The sequence below is a fragment of the Neolamprologus brichardi genome, chromosome 3 (assembly GCF_056152115.1).
Source record: "Neolamprologus brichardi isolate AB-2024 chromosome 3, ASM5615211v1, whole genome shotgun sequence".
NCBI classification, from domain to species: domain Eukaryota; kingdom Metazoa; phylum Chordata; class Actinopteri; order Cichliformes; family Cichlidae; genus Neolamprologus; species Neolamprologus brichardi.
Window position 1 is genome coordinate 31881672 of NC_142106.1, and position 21138 is coordinate 31902809.

At 42.1% G+C, this 21138-nt stretch overlaps 3 protein-coding genes across 5 annotated transcripts; 1 reads left to right on the top strand and 2 right to left on the bottom strand.

Annotated features, from left to right (window-relative positions):
• Positions 1 to 20: 20 nt before the first annotated feature.
• On the bottom strand, positions 21 to 8100 carry nelfa (negative elongation factor complex member A). Its single transcript, XM_006805512.3, has 11 exons — positions 7858 to 8100; positions 3810 to 3981; positions 3049 to 3210; positions 2775 to 2864; positions 2570 to 2697; positions 2375 to 2444; positions 2194 to 2282; positions 1990 to 2098; positions 1564 to 1892; positions 1376 to 1475; positions 21 to 688 (listed from the first exon to the last, which is right to left on the bottom strand). The coding sequence occupies exons 1-11, from the start codon at positions 8065 to 8067 to the stop codon at positions 504 to 506; spliced, it is 1644 nt and encodes a 547-aa protein (XP_006805575.1). The 5' UTR covers positions 8068 to 8100; the 3' UTR covers positions 21 to 503.
• Positions 8101 to 10064: 1964 nt separating this feature from the next.
• On the top strand, positions 10065 to 15251 carry nicol1 (NELL2 interacting cell ontogeny regulator 1). 2 transcript variants are annotated; one of them, XM_035914221.2, is made up of 4 exons: positions 10065 to 10182; positions 10388 to 10531; positions 11427 to 11515; positions 14317 to 15251. In XM_035914221.2, exons 2-4 carry the CDS (start codon positions 10420 to 10422, stop codon positions 14386 to 14388), a joined length of 273 nt encoding a protein of 90 aa, XP_035770114.1. In that variant the 5' UTR covers positions 10065 to 10182; positions 10388 to 10419; the 3' UTR covers positions 14389 to 15251. The 2 variants fall into 2 exon arrangements, with proteins under 2 accessions (XP_035770114.1, XP_006805577.1); XM_006805514.3 differs by having other exon boundaries at positions 10071 to 10182; positions 10393 to 10531.
• Positions 15252 to 19458: 4207 nt separating this feature from the next.
• Positions 19459 to 20856, bottom strand: LOC118455388 (uncharacterized). 2 transcript variants are annotated; one of them, XM_035914224.2, is made up of 4 exons: positions 20772 to 20856; positions 20575 to 20665; positions 19790 to 20459; positions 19459 to 19597 (listed from the first exon to the last, which is right to left on the bottom strand). In XM_035914224.2, exons 2-3 carry the CDS (start codon positions 20660 to 20662, stop codon positions 19825 to 19827), a joined length of 723 nt encoding a protein of 240 aa, XP_035770117.2. In that variant the 5' UTR covers positions 20663 to 20665; positions 20772 to 20856; the 3' UTR covers positions 19459 to 19597; positions 19790 to 19824. The 2 variants fall into 2 exon arrangements, with proteins under 2 accessions (XP_035770117.2, XP_035770116.2); XM_035914223.2 differs by having other exon boundaries at positions 19790 to 20462.
• Positions 20857 to 21138: the final 282 nt, after the last annotated feature.

Consider the following 21138-nt stretch of genomic DNA (forward strand, 5'->3'; position numbering starts at 1 on the left):
CAAAACAGAAGTGGACAGCATTAAGAACTAGTTCTTTTTCTTTATTTCATCTCATCTTTACAATGACCGTCTTTGTTAATTTCTGTTTCATCACAAAACATGGTTTGGTTCTGAAATGTAGAAGAATAAGCTGCAAACGTCACATTTGCACAGAAAAATACAGACGGCTCGTCGTCTTTCTAAACACGTGACATGCTTGTACCTCAGTACAAATGTTCAAAGGTGCCTGCCGTGAGAATAACTCGTATCTCTCTCCTGTCAACAACATCATTCAGAAATCGGAAGTGACATAAAAACAATAAAAGGGTAAGGGAAACAACCCCCCAAAAAAACAAGTCTTCAAAGAGTCCCACATTTTGGAGGTGCAGCAAAAGGGAGAACCTTTCTCTCCTTGACAATCTTTCACCCTCCCCGTGCTCGATTTGGCCCAAATGTGTATGCAAATACTTTGTAACTGTGCGTAAACACGTCTGAAGTGGGGATTCCTGAGCGAGCGCATCGCCTCAGGAGGTGTTGGTGATGGGTTTGTATTTCTTGAGGCGGGTCCACTGTCCTGTGGAGTAGTTCATTTCGAAGACTGTGTCTACCAGCATGGTGGTGCTGCCAGTGCCGTCGGCTTTGGGCAAAACCTCTGTGTGCTCGCTCAGCTTGATCTGGATGATGTCCCCCTGCTCCGGGCATGGGTTCTCTGCAGGGAATGGGTGGGGGGTAGGGAAGGGTGGAGTTAGGGTGGTAGGCTGGTTAGTTTTTGCCCTGTCAGATGTGCATAAATGCTGAGAAATTATGAGGGACATCTACTGTAGTTAAAACTGCATTTAAACTGAAACATATTCTGTAAAATCCTGCAGCAAATGTGGGGAAACTCTGAATGACTACAGGGAATTCAGATTTACACAGGCCTTGAGACCAGTCAGTGACCTTATTGACCTTCATTCGTTGGGAAAAATGTTGCTGGCAGGTGCTGGGTGAATTCAACGCAAACTGGAAATTGAGACTGTTCAAACACATTCATAGTAGAAGATGTGCCTCACTGCTACAAACAGGTTTAACTTTTATTTAAAAGGTGCACAATCTCCAAGTTTTACTGCACTTTGAGAGTTTGCAGACAAGTTTGCATCTTCCATCCAAACATGCATCTGCAGCAATCTGCTAGTGACCAAAGTCACAATGTGTTAAAGCTAATTTGCAAAAAAAAAGAAAAGAAAAAAAGGGTGAAGTGAATGAAAACGGGTCTGACAGGAAATACAACTGGTAAAATGGTAAACTAGATAAATAATCTGTACTTTTAGATACAGGCTCTGTGAGGAAGTAATATGCATTTATGAAAAAGCTGTTGTTTTTTATATTTGCATCAAGCAGCTAAAAACTCTCATACCTCTGGATCCAGCCATGAAGCCCAGGATGAGGGCCTTCTCCGGCCTCGTGACCTTGTTGGCGGTCTTGAACATCTCCTGGGCGGCGTACATCTGGTCTCTCTGACGGTCGGAAACAGTGGGGACAGATAATTTAGCTGACGTTTTAATATCCTCTGACTTTGAAAGTCTTGAAATGGTGTTTATTTACCGTAAGTGAGAGGTTCTTTTTGGGCTGTGGCTGTGGTGGCGTAGGGGCTGCTGTCGGGGTGGGGGTCTGAGGTGTGCTGGGAGGCTGAGTGGGGGTCTCTGGCTGGCTGGCTGTCGCAGCTGCTGGTGGTCCATTGCTGGCGGGGGTGGATACCGGTGTGCTGGGGGATGTGGGAGTTGCAGGGTTTGCTGTGGTTCCCGCATTGTACATAGGCGGCCTCTGCTTGTACTGGCCCGGTAAGGTGGCGTTGGCACCTGTGGTCGCTGTCGCCGACTCCTCTGGCTGACGGGCCGCCTGCAGCGTGTCCCGTCCCGAACCACCAGCATTGGCTTTTGGAGGAGGACATGAAGAAAACGCATGAGCAGAGAATTTAACTTTATTTGTTTGAGTGAGAAAGCGCTGAGCCCTGAGAGGTAGGCGGCTAACCTGGCTGTGCCTCGGAGCTGGGAATGTAAGACGAGGAGGGAACCATGCTTGGTGTGGCTGGTAGGTAGCTGGTTGATGGCAGAGGATTCTCGTTCAGCGACCCCAGTTTCTGAGAAACGACACAAAGGAGTGAACCTACGATGGCAGAGAGGCAAACGGGGGCTGGTGTGACAGAGAACAGTAGATATATGTTGGGTTAAATACCTGTGCGGAGACGAGGCCAGCAGCGTAGTCGGGTGTGGTGTTTTCCACCACAGCTTCTTCTTTGGCTGCTTTCTCTCCAGCCTCGGTTTCTATATCATAAAAACAAGCACAGGTTAAGCACCGACACAGTGTCACACCTTATTGCTCAAGAAAATCTAACTAAGGCTGTAAATTTACTTACCCAAAGTCTTTCGCCTCCTCTTAGCTTCTCTTCCAGCTCCAACCATATCCAGCTCTGAAATATCTAACAGCTGAACAATAGGAGAGAAAAAAAAAACCCTCTGTCACCCCAATCCTGCAGGAGCTCAATGAAAGCGAAGAACAAAGATGAAAGAACGAAAGCTGTAAGAAAAACGATACACTGGATACGACTTACCTTGACCCCCCGCTCCTTACGCAGGGGCGTCCGTGCGGGAGCAATAGGTGTGCGGTTACTGGGAGGGCTGAACATACTGGGGGTGGTGGGGCTGCGGAATGGGGCTTTGGGAATCCCCTTGAGAGGAGCTGTAATGCAAACGTGGATGCAGTGAAATAATTTAAATCTTTTTTTAGTAGGACTTATTTATTTTTTTTATACTTACTTGTGGTGTCAATCTTTTTGACCAATCCTCTCCCTTTGGCATGAAAAGGCACTCCGGCTGTCTTCTTCAGCTGCTGGGCTGTCTCTGTAGCTATAAAACAAATGGATTTAAAATGTGTTAAGTTGGACAATCAATTCTTGAAGAACACCAGACACTGACAATCTGTCAGGCACAATTAAATTAACACAAATGCACATCTTTTACCCCACCCCACGGTCTCTCCCCCCATAGCTGTGGGACGTCATGTGTATTGGCCATTATTAAATGAACTTACATTTCTGCAGCAGCTCTGCTCTCAGGGTTGCACTCTTGGGCTTCCTCTTCAGCTGGAAATGTTTGACGGGAGGTGTGAGGGGTCCCACCAGAGTAGTCAATGCACTTTTATTCAGGTACTGGCACTCCAGAGGAAGCATGGCCGACGCCTCGCACTCGCTCACTGAGGAGGAAGAGAAAGGTGGGGACGTTAACTACAGCACTGACCACTGTGCTCCCCTGTCTGTGGCTGGTCAGCATTATAAAACACGACTCTGCTCACTGAGCTGATGAGTGTTTTTCATTAACAGATACTTTATCCCTTTGTTACTGCTGAAAAAAATGTAATTCAACATATAAGACAGCTCGCAACTTAAACTTAGTATAAAATGAAATACAAGTAAATATTTAAGTAAAATATCAAAACATGACATAATTTAAATAAAAGCTTAAGTGTGGAGTTATGTTTCTGCAATCAACACTAATCTAAATACAGTGACAGGAAAAAACAGCAGAAGTGCTTCCACTTTAAACCTTTTGAGTCTGGCTTTTGGTCATCTTGCCTTCCAGTTTACAGATAAAACAACATGAGGGGAAACCACTGTACTACATGAGATCCGTCTACACCAGAAACCACCTGGGTAGTTTTCATGGCTCAGAATGGCTCCGCAAGTAATCTGAATATAGCTAAAGCAAAGACACTGTAGCTACGCATTTGCATTTATTTAAATGTTTAAGACATCAGCGCTCACCCGGAAATGATGCAAATTAATATAAAACTACCTTTCTCCCTGAGCTCTCCGAGAATATCCTGCACATTTGGATTCTGCTCCTCCAAGTCCAGATTCAGAGAGCCGGTCTCTGGGAAGGACTTGAGGATGTCTGCAACCATCAGCACCCAGGGCTCTGAGTCCACCGTAGCCAGCTGGATTATCTCCGACAGGGCCTCCTTCATCTGGCAAGAAAGGTGGTGTTAGTGAAACCTACAGTCACTCTAGTTACTTCAGCATTAGTTCCACAGGTTAACAGCACACAACTGAGTCTGTGAATCTATTTTTGGTCTGCACTCATGGTTCAGAAAACACCGGTTGTTTACATGAAGAAACAAATTGCATCATATCCTCCCAGACAGCTTGAATATGAGTGTGTGTAATCACTTTAACTTTTCCTTTAAAAAAGGTACAGACCACAAACCAAACTATTAAACGTGCAGTAATGTTTCCAAACAACCGTCTTAATAGCCTATGTCACCTACTGCTGTACGCTAAACAATCCAAATTTGTTGTTACATTTATTGAAGTTGCATTCATAAGACCTTTAATGTCAGCATTTCAGCTTTGTAATACACACTAGGGCTGCCACGATTAGTTGACTAGTCACGATTACGTCGACTATCAAAATCGTCGACGACTAATTTAATAGTCGACACATTGTTTGAAGCTTTGTAAGATCCCAAAAGACGCAGGAATAAGTAGTAGGATTTAAGAGTGTAATAACAGACTGAAACAGAAGATGGCAGCACTGCATGTACAAGGATGCCAGCTGCCGTTAAACCCCGAAGAAGAAGAAGAAGCTGCGTCCCAGAATTCATAGTGCAGCCCAGCTCAGTTTCCAACAATGGCGGCAGCTAGTTAGTTTTAATATTTCTCTTATTACTCTTTCTGGGTCACAAAATAAACATTTAACATATTTTCAGGCGAGAATGTAGCTGTGTAAACCTCAAATATCTGCTCAGTTTATCAAGACACCACATATTTTCAAAAGCGCTCCGACGTTTTCGGAGACGTCTGTTACCCACCAGCTTGATAGCTAGCCGGGAGCTAGGCTCACTAGAGCCTGTGAGAACACCGGACTCCGGGCAAATAAGTTTTCAAACCCACCGCCATCTTTCGCTACTCAGGTTAAACATGATATATAAGTCACTTGGATAACTTTAAAATGTTATTGTTTGGCTTTTTTTTTTAGTATTTTATTTGTTCCTGAGTAAATCGGTTTGGCTGAGATTAAAGAGATGCTTGAGAATATCCTCCGGTGTCCTGTTATATTTTAGATAGCAAGGAGCAGACGGCTGAGTTTATTAAACTCCACCAAAACAATCTGCAAATTTCATTAAAATTTAATAAACTATCATCTTGTCTTTATTTTTAGTTAGCACATACCTTAAACACTTCAAGCTGTAAGCTAATGATAGTTATATAAGAGCAGATGCTGCTGGTGCAATAATCTGTATGTTTTACGTCCAATGGATGCATGATCTGGTTAGTCGACTAATCGCAAAAATAATCGGTGACTAGTCGACTATCAAAATAATCGTTTGTGGCAGCCCTAATACACACATTGAAAAGAGACAAGGGAAAATTACAGTTTTTAAGACAATTTCTTTTATAGTTTCCTCAAACCTAATGATATCAGGCACTTCTAGCTCACACCTGACACACACCACCCCGACACTTTAAAAATTGTAAGATAAATAATCACTTCTGTACAGACAAAAAAGTCCAGATTAATCAAACCCTCAGAGTGTGAAATAATATAAAAGTATTCTGAATACTAGTTATTATCCCAGAATATTTTCCATTTTTCCATCTTTTAAATTCACACCTCCTCCATCTCTGGAAAATCCAGCATGAATCAACATTCACATAACTGCAATTTCAAGACTTTAACTGGATACAAAGAAATCTGATTTTGTGCAGTGATGTTTATCAAAGGGAAGCCATCCAACATGCAACACGAGGAGAACTGAAAATTGGTCATTTGCTCAATATGCAGCATTCTGAGGTCACATTTACTGAAATCAAAAGCTGTTTCAATCAAAAACATCTTAACAAACCAAGTTACATGTTAACATGGAATCCCTTCTTTGATAGAACCTTCGCACTTCTTGCATCCATTGAACTTGAGTTCATAGATCTTTTCCTTGAGGATGCTCTAAGGTTCTCAATAGGGTTGAGGTCAGGGGGGGATGAGGACCACGCCATGAGTTTCTCCCCTTTTATGGCCATAGCAGCCAATGCCACAGAGATATTGTTTGCAGCATGAGATATATTGTCATGTACCCTAGCCCTAACATCCTCTTCTGTTACACCAACCCTCTGCATCACCAGACGCCCCACGATGCAATATCATAATTTTTAGCATTTTTCAATATGGTGAATATTGCGTCAAAATATATTGTGATTTAGCACATTTCTTTAACTGCAAATTTTTTCCTCAAATTTAAACTTTAATTACCAGTTGTATCCTACAAACAGCTGGCAGCCAGTAGCATTGCGATCATTGACAAAGAGTCATTCAGACTGATGGCAGCATGTTGGCAATCTGTCTGTGTTTATAAGCTAGACAGCATTTACTTGCAAGCCTTGATCAGTCTCTCTAAGAGTGACTGGAGTCAGTCCAAGCAAGATTGTGACTGTCTGCAGAAAGGTGGCCTCCTATCAGGGGAACTGTGTAATTTCCTTGTGATCAAAAGTGGTCATGAGTGCAAGATCCTCAAGCTGTGAGCAACCACAAGTTATAATCTGTTGCATGCAATCACCAGGCAGACATCAATTATTTTTAAGGAGATAGCTCTCCTATTTTTACTCCTGTGACTGAGCCATTAGCTTGCTCTCAAACAGGACGCAGCTTTGTCAGGCTGAATGTGTCCAGTGTTGAATGGTTTTTCAGTTGAACCAATTTAATGCAAGTTTGCTCAGCTAACGTTATCTCAGGATGGTGGTTAAAAAGAGCTGAAGGCATTTAACTACAAAATATTAATATTTGGTGGCCCTGTGTCTATGAAGTATCACCTTTTTCTCCCTCCACACCTACTACATGTCCTCCTTCACTACATCCATGAATCTCTTCTGAGGCGTTTTCTTTTTCCTCCTGTCTAGCAGCTCCATTTTCAACATCCTTTGTCCAATAGATCCACTCTCCCTCCTCTGCACATGTCCAAACCATCTCAGCCTTGAACTCAATTGATTTCTTTTCATTTCTGTCTAAATATTAACATTTTCAGCTCGGTCTTGTCTCTTTTTGTCAGAGCCACTGTTCCAAAACATTCATCATAGCAAGACTCACTACAATCTAGTAAACCTTCCCTTTCACACTTGCTGCTCTTCTTCAAAACCACTTAATTAAAATAAATATTTGCATTAAAACAGCCAAGAGCTTCCGTGGTTTGCATACGGGAAATTACTCCTGAGCTTAGCCGCCAATTTCACTTAAACAACACACTTGAATGCTTGTTTTAAGAAACCCCATTAATAATTAGCTTAATAATTTTGCATTTGTTAATGAACAGTCTGGCTATATAAGCCGCACAGATGACGGCTGTGTATCGTTTCCTGCGGGGGGAACAGGTGATCAGTGGGTCCGGGAGCTAGTACCGCCCTCCAGCCTAACGCCAGCTCTCAGCCGCCCATCCCACCACAATGTCCGTGCGAGCACCGCTAGGCTAGCGTTGCTCGCTGTAGCCGGTAAACAACCGCTGGAAAGACAAATGTGCGCAGGGGTAAAGTCAGCTCGGGAGCATGCTGTCGTTAGAGGGTAAAAGTGTAAATGTGTTTCGTGCATTGAAGCCGGGGTTTAAAAAAAGAAAAAAATGGGGAGCATGTCGATGAAATAACGAGTTTGCCGCTTCTTCAGTTAGCCTTTGCATAAATATGGTAGCATAATGTTAGCTGGAAAGGTTTATTAATATTGTTAGGCTTTTAAATATGCCACTAAACCGTCACAGGGACCTCAGTGTTTTTTAAAATCTAGCGCAATTATCGGCTCGTTTCTCAGCCGTGAATCCGAGGTAACAACTTATCGTACCTTCCAGGCTAACAGCGAGCTAACCCACCTCGTCAACGGTCCTCCGCGGAAGGTGCAGCATCCCGAGCAGGAGTTTCAGCTTCACCGGCGGCGACAAGCTCGAAAAACACAGCCGTATGTTGTCGATAACCGACACGGTGAGGAGCGAAGCGATGCTCGGAGGCGTCCAGAGCTCGTCCGTGGATCCTAGTTTGTTGTGAAGCCACAGGCCGGTGTCGCTGTCCTTCATCGACGCCATCTTGGAAAAAGAAGTGTTTTGAGTTCGGGCATTTTAACAGGCTACCTAAGAAAACAGCAGTCAGGACCCCGCCCATAACCCGGGGTGGGGTGGGGTGGGGGGCAATTGTCAACGCAGAGCCGTGAGGAGACCGGGTGAAATCCACCTTTAAGTGTGGAACTGTTACAGTGTGTGGTTAATAAAGTTTTAAGAAGGAAGGTGTAAACAAGGGCAGATGCGGGAAGTCTTTGTTACCTCATGTAACACAGTGCTACACATCTGCCGAGCAGAGAAACATCTGTATTGTCATAGCAGAGAAACATCTGTATTGTCATAGTAACAAGTTATTTCAACCCTGCCCTGTCAGTTTACTACACTACACTGGCAGCCACACTTCTCACTGGTCCCCGATATTTGCTATGCTGCTTTTACTGCATTTAAGCAGTCTGTTAAACCACAGCGCATCCAACCCATTTAATCGATGTCATGTGTTTGCTGTGCTTAACTTTCCCACCTCTTGGATGAATAAAGTATATTATTATTATTATTATTATCTTAAAATATGTCTTCTTTGGCCTGCGACCTTTAGGAGTCGCCACAGCAGTTCACCTGCCACTGTATCCCTGATATCTTCCCCTGTCACACCAGCCCTCCCTCACTACATCCATGAATCTTATCTGGGGCTTTCCTCTTCAACATCCTTTGTCTAATATATCCACTATCCCTCCTCTGCACATGTATAAACCATCTCAACCTTGTTTCTCTAAAGGTCCAAACTGCTGAACCTGAGCCATCCCTTTGATGGATTCATTTCATCATGAGTCCATCTTTTTGTCAGTGCCACTGTTCATACATCGCAGCAGGTCTCACAACCGTCTTGTAAACTTTCTCATTCACTCTTGCTGCTATCCTGACACTTGTCTCCACCCAGTCCACCACGCCTGCATTCTCTTCTTCACCCCTCTCGTGCACTTGTCTTTTGCTTTAGGTGGTTGACTCCAAGTATTTAAACTCATCCACCTTCAATATCTGTAAATGTTCACCTCTCCACATGTTTCCCTCTCATTCACACACACATGTATTGTGCCTTGCTTTTACTTGATTTCATTCCTCTTCTCTCCTGTGCATACTTCCACCTGCTCCACACTCTCTCCATGGATCACAGTGTTATCTGCAAACATCATAGTCCACAGAGACTCCAGCCTGAACTCTTCTGTCAGCCCAGTTGTCACCACTGCAAAGAAGAAGGGGCTCAGAGTCCATCCCTCATGTAATCCCACTCCCACCTTGAACTCATCCGTCACTCCTACTGCACACCCACCACTCTGTTATCGTTCATGTCTCGCACCACCCTCACATACTTCTCTGCTATTCCTGGCATCCTTATATACACTTTCTCTAGATCCACAAAGACATCTTAAATGAGCTTGCTTCACTAATTCGTACTGTCTACAAGAATTATATAGTCGATTATTATTTGCTCTTACTTATTACATGGGATATTAATTGGATATGTATCTATATCTTTACACTGTATAGTCGCCTCATTTAATGCCAGACTATAAACATGTAAATGTCAAAAACATGAAGATTCAGTGTGCTGCAGTAACAGACTAACTGTTTCAGTTTAGTGCTTTTGTTCAACGTGGCTGTAAATCGGGCACCCTATTTTAAAAAGAAAATCATAAAAATGTAGCTGTATTTGATTTATATTAATGTAATGGAAATACACAATTTTAAATATTGGAATTATAGCTAAAACTGTGCATGTATGTATATACTACACTCAATTTACGAGATAAAATGCAGTATTGATCTCTAAAATGTAGGTAATCAAATAAGGTATCTTTAATAATAATAACTATACTGCTTTTTACATTGAGTTTTCTCTCGCTCTCTCTCTGTTATCCTGTTAATGAATGCATGACCTACCCATTAATAAACTCTACGGGTTAACTGCCCATCGAGGCTTTTATTTTTTTAAGTGTTGTCACCGGAAGTCTCGTTTTCGAGGCCCCCGAAGAAAATTTCAGCCAACCAACACGCATGCGCACTAATTTAATCTCCATACAACAGTGCTCGGTGGGCATCTTGCGCTCATCTGGCGATCTGCAAACCATCATCGGCCGATTGACGGTAGGTTACCGTGCAGGTGGTCAGATAAGCGGTAATTACTCTGTGCGGGCTGAGCTTTTAAACACATACAAACATTTACTGGTTGGAAACTGGAGCATTATCTGAACAAAGCCCATCATTTTTCCCCCTCATTTGATTGGCTGACGGACGTGTAGGACATTTTCTGCCCTTTAATTTATACATTTTGCCTAATTGTACTCTCCAAATCAGAGGTGAGTAAGCGATCGCACCGTCGCCATGGCATCCAGCGGGTATGTGCAGGCAGGGGTGCTGCTGCTGGCGCTGCAGCTCGTCTGTGTCGGGGCAGCTGATGCGGATCATGAGACGGGGACGGTCATCCCTGCCGAAAGTAGGTGGATTTAAAAATTAGATTAATTTTTTCCTCCGCCTGTTGAGTACAAGTTTTGAGATGTTTTAGACGAGTATGTGTCCGCCACGGTGATCTTTCCACAGTCTAATGACTGCAGGTCTCACAGGGGTGCTGTTGAGGGAATTGTAGGTCATCTTAATTAATGTATGCTTGGATCATGAAACTGGGCCTCCACTGCTGCTTAAAGGCACACATACCGAGCAGGTTAGAAGGAAAATATACATAAGTGTGACTTCATGGATGCTCAGGTAGAAAAGCTTGATTATGTTGTTTGTAAATTAAAAGCTAGATGAGAAAAAAATCTAGATGAACACTTCCACAAAGCTAAATTCTGTATATTTTTTTAAAATATTTGTTTCTTCAAATAAATGATCAATTCAAAGATGACAAAACACAGCAGTCAGTCGCTTTCTGCTAGAGACTAATCAGTCTCATTAATATGGTTTATGGTTCCTTTTTGTAAATGGTGATCTGGGTCAGATCACTGATTCTCTACTTCTACTCAATACACTTTATAGTTTATGTCTGCAGCCACAAGAAGACACCAAATCAGCGTTAAATTGGACTCTAATTTGATGCTTTTCAGTCATGCACATATACAAAAAAAATCCATGAAAAACCATGAGTGTGTGTTCTGTTGTGTTAATGAAAAAGTGAAAAAAAGCAAGATTCACAGTCATTTAGAGGTCATTGAATTGCATTCACATTAATCGTATCAGTCATACATTCACCTCATAAATCACGGCATGCTACTCCCCCCTACATCATTTGCATTTATAAGTATCGGTGATACTGGGTCTGTACTAACTTGGTATCTCACGCCGCTGATCTAAACCCATGCCTTTGTTTCTGAACTCATTTCTGCTGTTTCCAGGTCGCCCGTGTGTGGACTGTCATGCCTTTGAGTTCATGCAGAGGGCGCTGCAAGATCTAAAGAAGACCGCTTTCAACCTAGATGCCAGGGTAAGTCCTCTCTAGTTTCCTTTTCATTCTAGAGACTACTGCAGAGATTCATGCACCAGCTGATGTATTTCATAAAATAACTGATCTTCATGAGCCTTTGTGGGGGGGTGGCAACTGCTTCTATCAGTTCCCATATTGTAATATACTAAATGTGACATTATGTGGTACGTTTTAGTATATGTTAATGTCTACATCTGCGTTTTAGCGCAGGGGTAGACATTTTTCATTTATTTCCTGGTTTTTAGATATGAAAATTGTGGAGCGCAGCTTTTAGAGATTGCTGTGCTTCATTTTCCAAATGACCTCAGACACCCACACACTCCCATCACTGTGCCAAAGAGCAGTCATAATACCTGTGCCTATAAATACCTGCGTTGCAAAGAATAGGGATTTTTTTTTTTGTCGCTATAGTTTTGATTGTTGTGAAATATTTTTGGAATTTGTACATTTTACACTTTAACTCCAAGCACACTGAGCTTACGTGTGAACTGTAGTGCTGATTTCAATTCAGGGCACACATGCCTGCTTTTGGATCAGCTGATATGACTTTTATTCTCTGTTTATATAATTTAATTGTGTGGATCCAAGAAATGAAGGTTAATGCGACTGAAAACAATCGCTGCACCCCTCGATTACTCTGACAGACAAGGAGATAAGTTAGATCCAGCTACTGTGACCCAAACAGCATGGCCAGTTGCCAGGAGGGGGGGGGGGGAGGGGAGGGGGGGGGGTAAATGGATTGGTCCAAATGGAAATGAAGGGAAAGGTCTAGGAGGAGAGTCTAAAGCTGAGTGGAAGGAGGAGGAAGGTAGAGGCTGGAGACAGAGAGGAGGTGTAAGATGTGCAGAACTGTGCTCAACCTAGTGAACAGTCTACGATCAGGCAGCGTGCTGGAGCTGGTACGATTTATTTATGGCAGGATGTGCTGAGCGGCAGCTGGTGACCCGACATCCCACGCACCTCACTCCACTCCTGTAGTCAAGCACAGGCGCACAGAGAGGCTGGAGGAAACTGAGCGAGAGAAAGTGGCATGACACTGTGCACAAGTTGCTGTAGGAGAACGTATCCTAATATGACTAATATTAATATGACTGTGGATTAAGCAGCATCCATTATGATATTTTCAGCTGTGTTCTTAGAACTAGAGTAGCTCTGTATCTGATTGGCTGCCCATCGCAAACAAAACGTTTAAACAGCAGGTGGGCGGGGCTGCTGTGTGCCTGAGAGGACCACATCAGGAGTAATCCCTTTTTTGATATCATACAGAGCCAAGACTAAAAATGTGGACGAAGATGAAAGTTTGGGGCAGTCTGAAGCATGAACTGTTAGCTCACAGGGATCATCTGTCTACACGTTGACACTTTATTCCTGACCATGAAACATCAAAAGTATAACGGCGGGCAAGTTCAACAGTATTTCTTAGTTTTCTACATGATAAAGAAATTAGCAATAAGCATGATTTAAACTGTAAGATATAAATGGAAAATTAAAGAAAAACGTTCGGTTACTAATGTAACCCCAGTTCTCTGAAAACCGAGTGAGGTATCTTACAGAGTGAGGTTTGAAAGAGAACAGAAAGTTTCTGTTACTTCACTGAAAATAGCATGTTGTTTTTTTATTGTAGACACATTGTAGAAAACAGAAATCTGTAGAGCTGATCACAATTTTTTTTTAAATATTTATATTACTTAATTACTTTGGTGTAGTATCAGGAGAAGCTGCAAAACCTATTAAAATATAATTTAAAATTCCAAAATGTATGCTCTCCTCCTCGGATTGGAGTCCATGCCGGGCTGATTATGTTTGACACTCGTGGATTCTTCTGTGTACCATGATGAGATTGAACAACTTCATCAAAATGGTGTGAAACTAATCGTCTGATTCCAAGCATCACTAAATCAGAGAAAATAGTTATTGATCATGAACCAGTGCTCATCAGAATCCACTCAATAACTGTCAGCCGTCCTCATATAAATATTTAGCTGTTGGCAGATACACATCAATAATCTGTGTAAAAGCCTGCAGCAGTGATTCAGAGCTTGCTGATGCTAGAGAGCGTCCTTATTAAATGTGGAATTGCAATGGTTTGGCAACTTAACAGCAGGCTTGCATAAAACAGCCATGAAGGTCATGGGAATAAGAGTACGGGCCTTACAGAGCCCGTGTGAGCATGCTGTTACAGAACAAGCAACAGAGCACACTGCACATCTTTCCTCTCAAGGCAAATCTCTGCCATCAGGAAGAAGACTCAGGAGGGCCAAAGTGCAAAACAAACTGCCTGAAGCTATTGTTTCTTCCAGCCTCCAATAAGCTACTGAATTGCAGAGTTACAGACTAGCAGAATAAAAAACAATGTGCAAGACATGGACAGTAAGCACTTTGTAAACCTTAGAAATTCTTTGTAATTCGGTTAAACCTCTTTATTCAGTTTTCTTTTATGTCGATGTTTATGTTTTATTTGTAGTCGTGATGTTGTGGCTTATATTTGTTTAAATCTGCGAGGTTTGAAAAAGCTGTCATGTAATAAAAATCACGTGGCAGCATCTATGGTTAAAACTTAAACTGTAAAATTATAATTGTATCAAAATATCACAGGGAAATACAAACCCTTATCTAAGTAAGTTGGGATGCTGTGCAATTATTCACAATAGAACATAGAAACATATCAAATGCTTTAAATGAAACGTTTTAATATTTGATTTTTTAGAACATTTTGCAGCTGATGAAGACAACAGGTCAGAAACCTGATATTTAATGTAGTAAAATGTTGTGTTTTTTTGTTTGTTTGTTTCTTGCTGCAGACAGAGACGCTGGTGCTGAGGACGGAGAGGAGGGCTCTGTGTGACTGCATGCCCACCAACTCACTGCGCTGAGCTCCTGAGGACACGTCCCGCTCTAACAGCACCCCGACACACTTCAAAAACAACTCTGTCCAGAACCTCTGCTCATGTACAGCAGCTCTCATCTTTGCATATTCACACAATAGGCACTTTATTTTGTTTTCTCTCATGTCACTGTTCAGTGAAGCTCTGATTTGAAGTCACGAGGCATGCTTTCGTTCTGCCTTATCTGGGATGACTTTTATACCGCTGACGTTTTACATGGTGTTTCAGGCGCCTGTGAACTTAGATTGTTTTCACTGACAGCCGCTCTCATGTGTCTCCTATAAAGCGTAAACATTTTTGGACTTTTTCGACTGTATAATGTGGATAGGATGTGGTACGTATCTGTAAACTTGTTGAATGTCTTGTACGAGGTTAAGGTTTACACACATTGAACTGTAGCATCACACAGAGTTCATTCAACGGCTCAACATTAGATTTCGGTTAGTTAAATTATTATTAGGAATCTGACAGTAATTGACTGATTCAAAGGAATTGTTTGGGAGGTTTACGAATGAAACATTTGTAAAGAAATGAAGTTTTACCTCTTTGCAAAAGGGGACTCGTAGGTCTTGATTTAGCACAGCACTGTAGCATGAATTTTCAGCACTTTTATTTAACCTGTTGTTAATATCGATTGTATGTATAGATTATGTACATGTAGACGGGTATGTGGAACGGAGGAGTCATCAGCAGGGGAGGGAGGGGTGAACAGACCTGCAGCAGGGAACATGGAAGTAGAAATAATAACTGTCTTACTGTTGCTTGTTAATAAACAGCGTATTTATGTCACAAGGAGCCCCATTCACTGTCTTATTGTTGCACCTTTAAATAAAAACAATGAATGACCTTTACTGCTTGTATTCTAATGAATTACAGTCCATTCAGTTATTTTCATTGCTTCTTGGTCATGCAGCTCACCAGTCAGGCATTAACAGTATGACTGCTGACAGCTAATAACATTCATCATCTCGTCATCATAGCACCCATTGGTGACATTTTTCCTCAAAGTTGAGGTGTTAGGAGGGAACATGTGCAAGTGTAAGAATTTGACCAAACTGTGAGGCAGCTCTTGTGGGGTGTTTGGACAATGTTCTGCTGGGAAACCTTGGGTCCTGTTTCTTTGACATATACCACCTTTTGTTGTCCCCTTTGCTTAACATTGGCCATTCAAAGAGAGAGATGGTGTGAAAATCAACCAACACAGTGGTTGTAGAGAATCACCTCTGTGTTCTCCATCAACTGGCCCAATGGGGAGCTAGAATGCTGTTCGGTTGGAATGGGAAAGCAAATGACAGCAGAGTTCAACACAGAGGAAGAATCCCCCAAAATCACCAAAGATAAAAAAGACACTAAAATGTGCCTTTAGGTCCCAAGCCATCAGCCCACATGTCCAGCAGTCATCAGCTACACAGATGTCATGATAAGCTAACCAAAGGAGGAGATATCCAGATGTGAAAATTCCTTCCAATGCATGGAGGCTTTCATCCAAATCCAGGACCCTGCAGCTCTGTGAGCAACAAAAAAGTGGAGTGCCATGATCCAGGATGAAACAACCTGCATGAATACATCGGGAAGAGTGTCCCTGAGATGAGCTGCTGCAAGAGTGCTTCAGGCAGCTGATAGCAGACAGGGATGGTGGTAAGGATGAAGAAGTATTGTGCAAGATCAAGCCTTGCCATGTGATGTACGAGTGACAGACTGAAGAAACTCTACCAGTGGCTAGTCCATGACAGTACATAAACAAGCCCCAAGAGGGCTCCAGATCCACAGAGGCCACCACACAGCTATCACAGCCGATCCAAGTTACAGACTGTGCAAAGACACCATAGAGACAGTCGGGCATATAATAGCAGCAGTGTTTATTGGATGACATAACCAAGTCGCTAGGATAGCGTACAGGAACATCTGTGCCCCATATGTACCTGGCTGAGATCAACACGGCTAAGGTCCTCAGGTACTTCAGCCTCCAGACAGACAAGTAGCTGTTGGCCAACCAACCAGACATAATGGTGGTTGACAAGGAGCAGAAGCAGTTGTGATAGTTGTGGCAATCCCAGCGGACAGCAAGATCAGGAAAAAGGAGCATGAGAAAACAGAGACGTACCAGAGGCAGATATCTTGAAGCATTCTCAATCATCCAGGTTAAGAAGCCCCAGAAAGGTTATTTTGTTCATCTGGACGAAGTTGAAATGTTGTGTCACTTCAGTCTTTGGACCCTCATCTCAGTATTTTATTTGGCTGAGTGACGAAACATTTCTATTACTGAAAACGCTTCATCCAGATGAACAGAATCAGCTTTCTGAGAACTGGAGCAGATGTGGAAGTTAAAGTCCAAAGTGGTTCCAGTGGTCAAAGGAGCATTAAAGGAGCTGTAACTCCAGCAGAGTTAGGAACATCTATGCAAGAGGACTTGAGCTTGGGGATCACACATATCCCTGAAAAACGTATTAGATCTTGTCTAGACTTCCTCTTCCTCTACTTCCTCAGTAGAAGATCGATAAAAGATTAAATATGGAATGACCTGATATGCGGCTCTCAAGATGCCAAAGGTCGTGCTTTTTTAGCTGACTTCATCTCCTCCTACATTACTAACATTTTTTTTCTATTTATTTGCAACAGGGATTACTGTTGTAGGTGCCACATCTCTACCAGCAGGAGGAGCCCTAAGTAAAGAAGGACTGCCAGCTGTGTCGCAGTGATGCAGCACTCTGTAGTCCCCTCATCTATAAATGAGATGGGCTGAAATCTGTAAAAAGATACAGAAAGAGGAAAACCGAGGAGCTACGTTGGCTCACGGAGTGCCCGCAGTCACCTGGCAGGAGTCGCAGGCCTGAGGCATCACGGCGCACTGCAGGGCACAATGGAGGCAAATCCCCTCATACTGCACCACAGCACACACAATCACAGGCAACTGAAACGTCCCGCTGAGGCAGCTTCACCCCGTCAGGCTTTTACTGGTTTGAGTGATTGAGCTTCAGGCATGCAGGGATGCTGAGTTTACGCTGAATCACTCTCACTTCTTGTTGTCAAGCAGCCTCCACTTTCTTCCTCTCTCACTCTCGCTCTTACTCACTCGCTGGCTTGTTCTCTCCACAGAGCTCTCTTTTATCTGCTCCGGGAAAAGCTGCCTGAATCATTGAACCAGCTGTTTGAAATTCTTTGACGGGGGGCAAGCAAGCAAAATCCTCTGGATTTTCTCTGGCTTTTATCCCTCTTTTATACTTGGGCATTGCTTTGACTTTGCCACAAAAGTTTTCTCACCTTGCGTGACCGTGGGACTTATTTAGCATACCAGCAGGCAGGATGAATGTGAAGCATGGAGGTTTATAATTCAGTCATGTACTATGTATTTTATAAAGTTCAGTGACCACACTGAGGATAGATAGGCAGGCAGGTAATGTATGTGACACAGAAAGAAGCAAAGTGCAGCTCTGCTTAATGATACTACAGGTGAAAGACAGACAATGAAGCTCTCCCAGATGATTACTTAGATCATTATTTTTGAAGTCAAATCTCAGGAAAGTTGTACTAATTTGTCATATTTAGTCAGACTAGAGCCCAAAAAGATGGCAAATTAAAAACCTAAAAACATCAAGCTCAAAATTCTTGTTTAAATGATTTGACATCTTAGAGTGAAAAGTTTCTACAGAGGGGATATTGTGTTATTTTATGACTCTATAAACCTGGAAATACTAACAGTGAGGGAAAGGCTCAATTTTAGAGTAGAATAGAAGAATAGAATAGCCCTTTATTGTCACTGTACATGTACCACGAAATGGGGAATGTAGTTAATCTCTGATTGTAGCTCCTCCGTTTTGTTTGCGAGGGACCCGGCGTTGGTGATGAGATTTTCACTATATTATCAAACATAAAATGTTTTCAAAAGTCAATATAAACAAAGAAGACTTTAAAAACTTTTAGAAAGTAGTGAAAAGCTAGTACAACTAACTTTTCATTGCACTAATTTGCACCGATATCTGTATCAAGCCTCACTGTGCCCACTGTGGTGTCATAGCGTTGTTAGCTATTGGTTTTGTTTATTAATTTATACATTATAATGACTATATTGTCAGGTTAGGTTTGCTGTTTGCCAAATTTAAGTTACTTATGTTGGTTTGCTAGTTATAGCTTAAAATAACATTGGCTAACTTCTTGGCTAATGCTAACTGAATAAATGAGCATCATTGGACAGTTGGGTCACTGATTCTGGACCAACGTTATTCTGATGATGTATGAACAACACCAACACTGGGATGTTAGATTGTGCAAATGCCACAGTACACATCTTCCAAAACATTTTCTTTGCGAAATCCTGCAAATCCTGCTTCCGTTTGTTAGCTTTGTTGGTGAAAGCCACTTTGTCCACCAGTTAGAAGATATCATGCGACACACAAACAAGTCCAGTTCTTCTTGCAACGTTTCCCAGCTTCAATCAAACAATCAATCAAATTAAAATATCAAATTTGTTAAAAACAATGAATTACATAATTTACATTTTGGAAAATAATTCATTCAGTGACTAATATCCTTTTTCACTAAACCTGAACATATTAACTTGATTAAAAAAAAGAAAAAAAGAAGAACATGTCATTGAAAACAAACCATGTCAGATTGGAGGCATCTGAAGTCTGTAAATTACATTAAAGCTAAATAGAACAAAATCTAAAAATTAATCTATGCATAAAATCTTTTCCCAGTAATTTCTTGCCTTACAATATTTACATTTATTTTACCTCTTAGTCTTATTTGAATACTTTATTTAAATAAAGTCACCCAACAGTTGTTTGCTTACTGTGTGGTTCAGGCGATAGTTACTCGAAAGCTCTAAATGCAGAATGAAGAACATTTTACCTGCATGTTTATGCTGTAATGGGAACGTAAAAAACGGATTCTGCTAATCAAATTCAAGTCATTTATAAATAAAAATTAAATTAAAATTTAGTTAAGCAACAGAAAATACATTGCTTGCAAAATCTCTGCAGACTTTTGAGATATATTATAATAAGATTCATATACACAACCAAACACACAAAGAATAAAAAACAAAGAGAACATTAATCTTGAAACTGAGACCAATATTTTTATTTCATTTCAAAACATTTTTACTTTCCCCTCATTTTTGAGACAGTGCCTCAGTTAATGCACTTCATTTGCCTTATATGGATCATGACCACGATGAAGCCACGAGCCTGGAGAGCTGCAGAGAAAGAGCAGATAAACATACATGTTAACATGTAAGCCACAAAAACATGACAGAGCATCACATTCTTCACTTGGTGAACTGCAGATTACGTTCTCTTGAGATTAAATGTTATTTTGCTTTATGATCTTTTCCCTTTATGATGGAAACAAAAAGTTTGAAGAGTGTGAGAAGTATACTGAGACATACAGGCAGTGTGCAGCGAGGGATTCATTTCTCTCAGCTCATTCAGCATCAGGTCTGATTTCACCGTCAGAACCTGCTGCTGCTTCAAGACTGAGGTTTTCCAAAGCGATCTCCAAGAGTTTCTCATCTTCTTCACTGACATTCAAGAGTTCCCCGTTGGCCAGGGCCGCCTCATCTCCAAGGAGTGCACCAACAGACATCTCAACCCTGAGTCCGGTACCCAGAAGTGTCTCATTTCCAGACTCTGAGCCCAGGAGCTCTTCATATCCGTAGGTTGCGCCGAGGGGCTCATCTCCAAGAGCTTCTGCCAGAAGTATGTCATCATCTCCAAAATCTTCACCCAGGGCACCACCAGACATCTCAAGCCCAAGTCCTGCAACTAGAAGTGTGTCACTTCCCAACTCCGTGTCTAGGAGTTCTGCATATCCAAAGGTTGTGGCCAGAGACTCCACATCTCCAAAGCCTTCACCCAGGGCCGCCTCATCTCCAAGGAGTCCATCAACAGACACATCAACCCCGACTCCTGCAGCCAGGAATGTTTCATTCTCCAACTCTGTCCCCAGGAGCTCACTGTAGTCAAAGGATATGCCTTGAACTTTGCCGTAACTCTGCACATTCTGTAAGAGTTTCTCATATTGTGTAGGATCTATGTCGAAGTCTTCAGGGTTGTACTCTGCTGAATCAGAAGGTGAGGGAGTGATGACATCTGTTAGTAAATGACAGGCACTCAAACAGCTCTAAGTTTAGACCTGCACCTTAGTAAATGTCTGCTTTAAACAATCCCTTACCTTCATCATATACAGCTTTGTCCTCTATCGGTGCTGCACTGATCAGAGCAACAAGAGCAAAACCCATGAACAAGTCTTGGACCTTCATTTTCTAAAAACAAAACCCAGAAACTTAAACACTTTACAAAAATGCACCCAAACGCTCTTTAAATATTTAACACCTGATTTAGTGGGAGACATGAAGGAACTACACTCACCTTTACTCTGTGTCAGTCGCTGAGTAGAAGCAGGAGCAGAAGTTAAGGTGTTAGATGTTTTCTGACTGTCTGACTTCAGTTATATACTCTTCTGAGGCGTGCATTTGTTTGTCCTGTTACTTTAGAGAAAAGCTCGTCCAATGAAAAGTTTCTACGCCTCTTTTGGTCACAAGGAGTGCTCCGAGGTATCTGCTGCACCTCGTGCTCACATGCAGTGCAGAGAAACACAGTAACACCATCAATAAACTTCAAACACTGATCAGATGGACAGTCAGATGTGAAAGTGGGCTGAAGCCCTTTGCAGCAGAGCTTTAGCTTCACATGTTTTTGTTTTCTCCATTTAATTTAGTTTGAGTTTTTTTGTGGG

Bases quoted from the DNA above. Each gene is read 5' to 3' on its own strand.
- nelfa (XM_006805512.3), bottom strand. From the start codon at position 8,067: ATGGCGTCGATGAAGGACAGCGACACCGGCCTGTGGCTTCACAACAAA. The intron at 3,982-7,857 runs GTGGGTTAGCTC...CTTTCTTGCCAG, and splicing joins CGCGGAGGACCGTTGACGAG to ATGAAGGAGGCCCTGTCGGA. The intron at 2,865-3,048 runs GTAAGTTCATTT...TTTGTTTTATAG, and splicing joins AGCAGAGCTGCTGCAGAAAT to CTACAGAGACAGCCCAGCAG.
- LOC118455388 (XM_035914223.2), bottom strand. From the start codon at position 20,662: ATGAAGGTCCAAGACTTGTTCATGGGTTTTGCTCTTGTTGCTCTGATC. The intron at 20,463-20,574 runs GTAAGGGATTGT...CTTCTGATTCAG, and splicing joins CAAAGCTGTATATGATGAAG to CAGAGTACAACCCTGAAGAC.
- nicol1 (XM_035914221.2), top strand. From the start codon at position 10,420: ATGGCATCCAGCGGGTATGTGCAGGCAGGGGTGCTGCTGCTGGCGCTG. The intron at 10,532-11,426 runs GTAGGTGGATTT...TGCTGTTTCCAG, and splicing joins GACGGTCATCCCTGCCGAAA to GTCGCCCGTGTGTGGACTGT. The intron at 11,516-14,316 runs GTAAGTCCTCTC...TTCTTGCTGCAG, and splicing joins CTTTCAACCTAGATGCCAGG to ACAGAGACGCTGGTGCTGAG.